General features: G+C 50.3%; 1 protein-coding gene across 2 annotated transcripts in view; it reads right to left on the reverse strand.

Annotated features, from left to right (window-relative positions):
• Positions 1 to 4,389: 4,389 nt before the first annotated feature.
• The window catches only part of GUK1 (guanylate kinase 1), a 6,582-nt gene continuing 1,351 nt past the window's right edge, over positions 4,390 to 9,620 (reverse strand). The window contains exons 3-7 of one of the 2 annotated variants that reach the window (XR_004082472.1): positions 9,231 to 9,327; positions 7,059 to 7,234; positions 5,782 to 5,866; positions 5,390 to 5,475; positions 4,390 to 4,567 (exon numbers count right to left, since the gene is read on the reverse strand). Coding sequence is in view for 1 of the 2 variants with exons in the window: in XM_005428201.2 (XP_005428258.1) it covers positions 4,532 to 4,567; positions 5,390 to 5,475; positions 5,782 to 5,866; positions 7,096 to 7,234; positions 9,231 to 9,327 (443 nt within the window). In the remaining variant the exon portion in view is untranslated. The remainder of the gene's footprint in view (positions 4,568 to 5,389; positions 5,476 to 5,781; positions 5,867 to 7,058; positions 7,235 to 9,230; positions 9,328 to 9,620) is intronic. The other variant, XM_005428201.2, reaches the window with a different exon arrangement.

Consider the following 9,620-nt stretch of genomic DNA (forward strand, 5'->3'; position numbering starts at 1 on the left):
CTGGAGGAGAAAGTTTGGCTTGGGCCAAAAGCCCTGGAGGAACAAATCTGGCTTGGGCCAAGAGCAAATTTGGCTTGGGCCAAAAGCCCTGGAGGAGAAAATTTAGCTCGGGCCAAAAGCCCTGGAGAAGCAAATTTGGCTTGGGCCAAGACCCCTGGAGGAGCAAATTTGGCTCGGGCCAAGACCCCTGGAGGAGCAAATTTGGCTCGGGCCAAGACCCCCGGAGGAGCAAATTTGGCTCAGGCCAAGAGCACTGGAGGAGCAAATCTTGCTTGGGCCACAAGCCCTGGAGGGGCCCCCAGAGGCAGCACAGGCAGAGTAAAGCCCTGGAGGAGAAAGTTTGGCTTGGGCCAAAAGCCCTGGAGGAACAAATCTGGCTTGGGCCAAGAGCAAATTTGGCTTGGGCCAAAAGCCCTGGAGGGGCAAATTTGGCTCGGGCCAAAAGCCCTAGAGGAGCAATGTCATGGCCAAGAGCCCTGAAGGAGCAGTGCCATGGCCCAGGGATGCTGGCACAGATCCATTTGAGTCCCACATGGATCCCAGGGAGGGTTTTTGGCTGGTGTGGGATAATGGGACCTACCTGTGCTCGGTGTTGGTGGTGCTGGTGGGAGTTTCAGTGTGAGGTGGCAGCAGCCGGAGCGTGGTGGTCACCTCCCTGTCCTGTGGGAGAGCACAAGGGACATCAGGATACCTCAGCATGGATCACACCACCCAGCCCAGCTGCAAACCTCCTGAGAAAAGCCCTGAGTCTACATGGCTGAGGAAATCCATCCCAAGCCCACCTTCCAGCAGTTCCATTGCTCTTTATCCATTTTGGAGCAGCTGGGAGCTGCCAGAGGTTTTTGCACCCTGGGGGATTGGGGAACACAGGCAGGTGGCTCCAGCGTGGAGGGATGAGGATGAGACCCCTCAACTCCCTGCTCTCCTGTCTGAAGCCATGCAGGCTGCTGGAGGATTCCCTAGAAGATATTTCCCTCACAGATAGAGCAGGAAAGCTGCCAAAAAAGGTGGCAATTAACAGCCTCTCCAGAAGATCCCAGGAGTTTTTCCTCACAGAATAAGTTCTGGCAGCACTCAGACACCCATTACACACCCTCCCCATGCCCCACCACGAGCACATGCCCTCACATTCCATACCTGGGCTGCTCAATGCCGGCGCTGCCGTGGGAGACGCGCGCGCGGAGCGAGGCGGGCGCTGATGGACAAGCAGGAAAATCAGGGTTATTCCTGCTCCTTCTTCCCCCTCCTTGCTCATTTTCTACGCCAGCTGCCCAATTATTTGCCAGGCCAGCTCTGCCCCGCGGTGCCTTTCTGCAGTGGAATGGAAGTAAGCCTGAAAATCAGAGCTGCCTCCAACGGCACTGAGACGCCAAGGAAAAGCACGGCAAGGACAAGGCTCTGCGCTCATCAGGCTGGATGAAAATGGGCTTTGGGCTAATGTTGGCTGCTTCAAGGTGTCCTGGAGTGTGGCTCCAGCTTTTCTTGCGTGGTTTGGGCTTTGGGGAATGCCTGCTCCCTGAATCCCTGCACAAAATCCTTCCCGGGTGCTGCTGTGTCAGAACAGAGGTGACCTCAGTTCAAACCCCACATTCGCTCCTTGAAGGAGTGTTTTCTATTGCCAAAGAGCTTTAGGTAGGCATGAAAATTGAAAAATAGGGGGAAAATAATCAGCTGCTGCCCCAAAAGCAGCATGTCAGCCTGGATTCAGCAAAAAACAATGCAGTGACTGCAAAGCAACAGCTTTGAAGCAAAAGTGCTACAGGGCGTTGTTATTTTCTTGGCATCGGCTCCAAAATATCCTCAGCCACAGACAAGGGAGCTCCCAGGGCAGGTTTTATCCCAGCTTTTACCATCCCCTGCCCTCCTCTTCCTCCCCCAGCATCCTCCTCCTGCAGGGATGTAGGTGCTGCCACGTTTCCCAAAGCATCTCAGCTGAAAAAAGCTGAAGTCTGTCCAAATTTATCTCAGTCTGACAGAGCAGTGAATATTTAGTTATATAAAATCCCTATTTCTGACATTTCTGGAAGCAAGCCAGGAGCAGGTCTGCTCCTTCTTCACTTGGGGGTACCCTGAGATGGGAGCAGCACCTTCCTGCCTGGGAGATCTAGGTGGGAAAATGAAAATCTTTAATCACAGACAACCCCTGGGCTGGAAGGCTCCTGTATCCTCACTTTTCCAGTCTGACCCCTCAATCCCAGCCCCACATGGAGCATTGGGAGCAGATGTTTGCAGATGTGGAGAGCCCAGCATTTGACACCTGCCGTGCTCAGTGTGGTGCTTGCCTGCCCCAGGGATGTGGGAATGGGATACCCCAATAAGCCAGTACCAAACCCACAGATCCAGAGAGGCTTTTATGGCTGCAGACTCAATTAACAAAACAGACATCCCATTTTTGGGATGCAGGAATTAAACTCACTTCAACAAGTGCCTTCATACCTACCCAGCTTTGGGATTCAATGCATGGCACAGCCCCTCCAAAACCCCAAACCTGGAGAGGGGCACCCAAAATGACTCTCTGGAGATGCTCCACAGCTGGGGGACCAGCCTGGGGAACAGCCTGGCTCCACCACCCACTCCCAATCCTTCTGTTTCCCACTGCCATCTCGATGGCCATCCTGTCACCTCACACTAGTGCCAGCGTTCCAGGCGTTCTCCATCCCACACAGCAGCTACAGCAGGGCACCCCAGCAGGCTGGGACATTCCATCCTTCCCCCTCCCTCCCCTTCACCAGGGAAGGGGGACACAAACCATCCAAAGGTTGGGCTGTTCCCGTTTCCCAGGCGCTGCCCCGCTCCCGTTCCGCGGGGTTCGCACTCACCCGTCCCGCCGGGATGAGCCGAGGCCGGGCTGGCAGGAGGGATCCGCAGGGAGCAGCTGGGCACTTCCATGTGGGGACAGCCCCGCAGGTGCCACGCGGTGGCCGCAGAGCCCCGCAGCGAGGCGGGCGCCGGGTCCTGCGCCTCCCGCTCGGCTGCTCCGCGACTCCGGCGCGTTCCCGCTGCCGTTCCTGCCATCTAGAGGGGACCTTTCCCCATTGCAAACGCGTCCCTCGAATTGTAACAAAATCCCACGGTTCAGAAGGAAAAATAATCAGAGCTCAATAATCAGAGCCCATCACTTGATAAAGGACAGGAAAAAGCACAGGAAAAGCCTGTGGGGTTCACACCACAAATCCACGCAGGATTCTCCTGCTTGTTCAGCCAATTCCAGAACCAAGCAGCGGGAAATCCACAACAGGAAGCAATGTTTTCTAGGAAATCTAGGAAAGATGTATCAAAGCAGTTCAAGAAAGGTAAAAATGAGCAAAATAATCATCAAATCGTGGATGTGAATGCAAGGTACTAAAAGGGTGGCCCAAAGGGGGTTTCTCCTTGTTGTCCCCATGAGGTGGAGGATGGAGGTTTGGAGATGACCTGGACCAAGAGGCGCTGTAGAGCAGCTGGATAAACTGGAAGGATGGGATGTGAGGAGGATAAAACCCAAAACTGGAGTGTTTAGGTACAAACCTGCTCTGGTAAGAGGTGGTTTGGGTCAGAAAATATCCCAGCCTGGCACTGCAGGGCCCAGTGAGCTGTGGGCTGTGTGGTTTGGGGGGAAGCAGCTGAAGTCAGCCCCTGTAGGACAGGAGCTCTGACAGACTGCTCATTCCATGGAAGGGAATCACACAAAGGTTTGGGATGGAAGGAACCTCAAAGCCCATCTTGTTCCAATTCCCCAGATAGGCAGGGACTTTCCACTATCCCAGGTTGCTCCATGCCCCAATGTCCAGCCTGGCCTTGGGCACTGCCAGGGATCCAGGGGCAGCCACAGCTGCTCGGGGAATTCCATCCCAGCCCCTCCCCCCCCGCCCAGCCAGGCATTTCTTCCCAAAATCCCACCCATCCCTGTCCTCTGGCAGTGGGAGCCATTCCCTGTGTCCTGTCCCTCCATGCCTTGTCCCCAGTCCCTCTCCAGCTCTCCTGGAGCCCCTCCAGGCCCTGCAAGGAGCTCTGAGCTCTCCCTGGAGCTTCTCCTCTCCAGGTGAGCACCCCCAGCCCTCCCAGCTTGTCCCCAGTTTTCACAGTGTGAGAAACCAACCCAAGGACACTCAGGATATGTCCTGCTGGAGGGACTGAGGGGCTTGGAAGTTTCACAAAAACATCAATGTTAAAGCTAAAGAAAATTTGGGAAGTGCAAAGCTCACTAGGGTCTCAGAACAGAGACCTGTACGAGCAACAGCTACTGGATGCAGAGGATTCCCCCTAGGAAAAGGGATTTATTGCTGCCTTCAAGCACATCAGCCTTCCAGAGGGGCTCAGTCCTTTGGCAGCTCCCGAAGAACCCAGAGGTACAAACCTGAGGGAGCACATGCTGAGCATGCAGCGAACAGAAGCACAAGCATGACCAGATTTCCTTTTCTTTCCTTTTAATATAAACATCCTAGGGAGAGTCGGGGGTAGGAGCAGCCTACAGGGAATGTCTCTTGGAATAAAACTCTGTGACGTGCTTCGGGAATGATGTGCAAAATTGAAACGCCCAAGCAGGGCCAGCTCAGGACTTCCTGGATTCTTCGGTCTTCTTGATTTCCTGCAAGGACATCAGGAAAGAGACTGAGGATCTGCCACTCTTTGGGAAACAGCTCTTGGTTTCACAGCTTAGGAGACCAGGAGTGACCAACTGTTGTGGTGTTGTGGGTCCCAGGATGAGGGAAGAGATGAGAATTTGACTCCATGTTTCAGAAGGCTGATTTATGATATTATATATATAGGATTTATGATATTATATTGAAAGAAATTATATACTAAACTACACTAAAGAAAGAGAAAAGAGACATCAGAAGGCTAGGGAAGAGTGATAATAAAAAACTGTGACAGACCAGAGTCTGACACAGCTGGACTGGGATTCGTCATTAATTAAAAACAATTCACATGGAACCAATCACAGATGCACCGGGTGGCCAGAAACCCCCAAACCACATTCCAAGCAATCAGATAATTATTGTTTACATTTCTTTTCTGAAGCTTCTCAGCTTCCCAGGAGAAAAATCCTGGCAAAGGGATTTTTCAGAAAATATCATGGGGACAACCAACAACTCAGACCAGTTCCATGATATCACAGGACCAAGCCCTGAGTTCACCTTTAGGGACAGGGCAAGGTTTGTCTTGGAAGCTTCAGAAACAGGAATCCCCTTCTCTGCTACCCAGGGATGAATGTTTATTTTGCTCCAACTCAGGATTGTGTTGGATTCATTTCCCACTCTCTGATCCATCATCACTTGTACTCAGTCTGTCCCTCAGCAGCTCAAAGCAGACCAAGTGTGGGATGAGGTGACATTTCTGTGGCTGCCTGAGAACAGACCCTCACCTGCCTGGCCCAGGAATGAGGTGGAGAAAATCCCCAAGGACTCACCTCCAGCAGCACCTCCTTCAATTCGGAATAGGCCTTTTCTAAATCATCATTAATGATGACCAGGTCAAACAGCCCAGGCTCTTTACCTGGGGAAGGAGATGAGGAGAGAATTCGAGGACAATTTTTCTTCCCCGTGTCAGCTCTTGTGCACAAAGCCCCGTGGCATTTTAATATGATTTTTTAGTATTATTATTAGATCAGCTGCTGCTAATGAACTGCTCTGCCAACCTCCCCCAAGGAACTGCAGTGGGAAATGCAGCAGTGATCCAACTCAGCTCATGGAAAGCCCTGCCAGCGCTGCTGGAGAGCACAAATCAGCTGCTGCCACCAAAAGCAGCTCCCAAATCACCCAGGCATCCCCTCTCCCTGCACACCCCCCTCCAAGGACTCACTGAGCTCCAGGTCCACACGGGCTGCAGTCAGACGCTTCTGTAAACTCTCCTCTGTCTCCGTCTTTCGGTCCCGGAGTCGTTTCTCCTAAACCCAGGGACAGAGACATGAAGGAATTGAGTGCTCTGAAAGCTGCAGGCACAAACCACCCCCCCCTCAGGCAGGTGCTGTGACCATGAGCACCTGAGAACACCCTGCAAAGGGTGAGGGGCCTCACCTACAGCCCAGTGCAAACCAGGGGCCAAACTGGGCTTGAGATCTCCTACCCACAGTTCAGGGTCCCAGGTTTCCTTTACCTCCCTCTCATTTATTTATTTTTCCAGGTACTGCTGGAAATGAGATCTCTCTGCTGGGCTCTGGCATCTGGTGCTGCTGGCTTCCTCCTCCACAAACTCAACGAGAAACAGAGCCTGCCTGATGTACTGAGAGCAAGAGGGGAGAGTCAGGAGTTGTCCTCATGTGTCCTCATCCCTCTCTGAACCATGACAGTGATTCCACTGCTGCAAGAGTCCCACTGCAATCACTTACACAGGGTAAGACCAGAGGGGCACAGAATTTAGGGTGCTGCACAGAACCAGCCTCCCTGGGTTTAATTTTAACTGTGGAGGCAAATCTCAGCACAGCATGAAGCATAATTAATGCATTTAAAGACCGGCCATGCTGCAATGGAGTTCCTAAGGTGTGGAAAACATTGAGGAAGGACTCAAAAAACAAACCACAGGAAGATTTATCCCTGAGTGCCAGAGGCTGGGGAGCTGGGCTGGGTGGAGATATGTTATATCTATATGTTATATCTGGCCTCTTCAAGCCAGGTCTCATAAGCTCTTGGGGGTCTATAACACACCCAGGATAGCTCAGCTACCCTTGGAGGCATAAAAATCAGCAGGATGGCTTCTGTTGCAGTGTTGGAAACAAAAAGGTTTAATAAAAGGCAAAATAACAAACAGAGCCAAGTGCCAGAGGTTCTTGCTCCTGGTAAAACACCTCACAAAAGTGATTAATTCCTTTGTTCACTTCTTTTTCTAGTAAATTGCCCAGGCAGGATTTTCTGGCTCCTGTCCAATGAGCTATCCTTAAGTTTGAGGTGAAGTCCCCTAAGCCTATGAGATGTCTTTTTACCTAATTGAGGAAAAAGACTTCTGGGCTTCTTTCCTTTTTGAGGGGACAAAGGACAGTTTTGTCACTCTGTGGCACACTCCTACAGGGATTTGCTTGGGAATGTGTCCCCACCTAGAGCAGGGCCCTGCAGAGGGAAGGGGGAGCCGTGGCTGCTGATTACCTCTAAGTGCTAACGGCAAAGCAAGGCGGGCGCTCACCAGGATCTCAATGGAGGGCGGCTGCACCGAGATGTAGATGGGGTTCAGCTCCGTCTTCTTGATGTTCTTCACGCCCTGGATGTCGATGTCCAGGACACAGATCTGGTTCTGGGCCTGCACGGCCTGCACTGCTCCTTTACTGGGGACACAGCACACAGGAGAGGGGTCAGAGAGCCCAGGGCTGTGGGGTGTTCACAGGGGTCCCAGGTTGAGGGAAGAGATGAGGATCTGACTCCATGTTTCAGAAGGCTGATTTATTATTTTATGATATATATTATATTAAACTATACTAAAAGAATAGAAGCAAGGATTTCATCAGAAGGAATACAATCAGCAAGGAATACAAATGGAATCTTGTGACTGACCAGATAGTCCAAGACAGCTGGACTGTGATTGGCCATTAATTAAAAACAACCACATGAGACCAATCACAGATCCACCTATTGCATTCCACAGCAGCAGATAATCATTGTTTACATTTTGTTTCTGAGGCCTCTGAGCTTCTCAGGAGAAAAATCCTAGCAAAAGGATTTTTCATAAAATATGTCCGTGACACAGGGGTGTGGTTATTAATTGTTGTGGTGCTGTGGGTCCCCAGGAAGAGGGAAGAGATAAGAATCTTGACTTCATGTGTCAGAAGGCTGATTTATTGTTTTATGATATTATATTGAAAGAAATTATATACTAAACTATACTAAAGAAAGAGAAAGAAGACATCAGAAGGCTAGAAAGGAATGAATAATAAAAACCTGTGACAGACTCAGCCCAACACAGCTGGACTGGGATTGGTCATTAATTAAAAACAATTCACATGGAACCAACCAAAGATTGGAGGTCAGCAACCTCCAAATCACATTCCAATCAATCAGATAATCATTGTTTACATTTCTTTTCTGAGGCTTCTCAGCTTCTCAGGAGAAAAATCCTGGCAAAGGGACTTTTCATAAAATACGACAGTGACACAGGGGGGTTGGGGTGTCCCCTCCAGCAGCAGGGGAACCTCACAGGGCTCCCCAAACTGTGGCAGGAGGGGACAGAGCCTGCTCTGCTCTTGATAAGGAGTTTCTCCAAGTGTCACTGCTCTGGGTGGAGCAGGGAGCTGCTGTCTCCTGCTAGAGAGGCTGGCAAAGCCATGCTGGAAGCTGTGGGGATGGATCATGTGTGACTCTCCCACAGGACGGGTGGGATGTCCATGAACTCCTGCCTTGGCAGAGCTTCACCACCTGGAGGAAAGTTCCCTGCTCAAGGCAGGAGGTTGGAACTCTATGATCTTAAAGGTCCCTTCCAACCCAAACCATCCTGGGATTCTGTGACAAACATGGAAATAATCTTCACCAAATAGCAAAACCACTGAGAACTCCCTTCTGCAGAGATCCACTGACTGCTGAAGGATGCTGGATGGACATGGATGCTCCATCTGTGTCACTGACACAATTCCTTAGGATTTTTTCTACTGAGAAGCTGAGAGGCCTCAGGAACAAAATGTAATCAATGATTATCTGCTGCTGTGGAATGCAACAGGGGCATCTGTGATTGGTCTCATGTGATTGTTTCTAATTAATGGCCAATCACAGTCAGCTGGCTCAGACTCTGTCCAAGACACAGCTTTTGTTATCATTCCTTCCTTTTCTATTCTTAGCTAGCCTTCTGATGAAATCCTTTCTTCTATTCTTTTAATATAGTTTTAATATAATATAAATCATAAAATAATAAATCAGCCTTCTGAAACAGGGAGTCAGATCCTCATCTCTTCCCTCATCCTGGGACCCCTGTGAACACCGTCACACATCTGGGTCACAAGATGCACTTAATTCTCCACTTAGTTTTTCAAGTGGTGGCTTTTATATGCTGGAAAGACAATTTCTCTTCCCCAATCTGGGGAATTGCCTCAAGTTTGTCATCATTTATTATAATTCACTGATGATTTAGGGAGCAGAAAGGATTGGTGAGAACTTCAACTCTTCTCTAAGCATGAGGGATTCACCACTTATCCTGCATATGGGCAGGAACATCCTCAGGGGCTTGGAGAGATTCTGGATTTATTTTCTAGCATCCCAGAATAGTTTGGATTGGGAAGGATCTTCAAGACCATGTCATTGCAGCCCCTGGGGCACAGGCAGGGACAGCTGACCTACCTTGTCCCGTACATGTTCCCGGAGAACTCCGCGTGCTCGATAAATTCACCGGCATCAATTTCCTTCTGCATTTCCTCTCTGGTCACAAAGTGATAATCTGGAGAAGGGAAAATGGGAAAAATGGACAGAAATGAACTTTCTGAAGGTAAAGTTCATGGTCAAAATGACACCCATGGGTTTTTGGAGGAGAAGACACTAAAAATCTGATTTAGACAAAGATTCACTTCCTACTTCCACACCAATTGTCCAAACATCTGCTCAAAACATTCTGGAGTTTTCTGTGTGGCCAAAAATGCTGCTCTACCCCATTTTTCATATCCTTTCCCATTCCTGGTGCAGTGGGAACATCTCCCCTCCTTGGCCTCCAGGTGTGGGACACAGGAGAGCAGG

The sequence above is a fragment of the Geospiza fortis genome, unplaced genomic scaffold (assembly GCF_000277835.1).
Source record: "Geospiza fortis unplaced genomic scaffold, GeoFor_1.0 scaffold34, whole genome shotgun sequence".
Taxonomy (NCBI): domain Eukaryota; kingdom Metazoa; phylum Chordata; class Aves; order Passeriformes; family Thraupidae; genus Geospiza; species Geospiza fortis.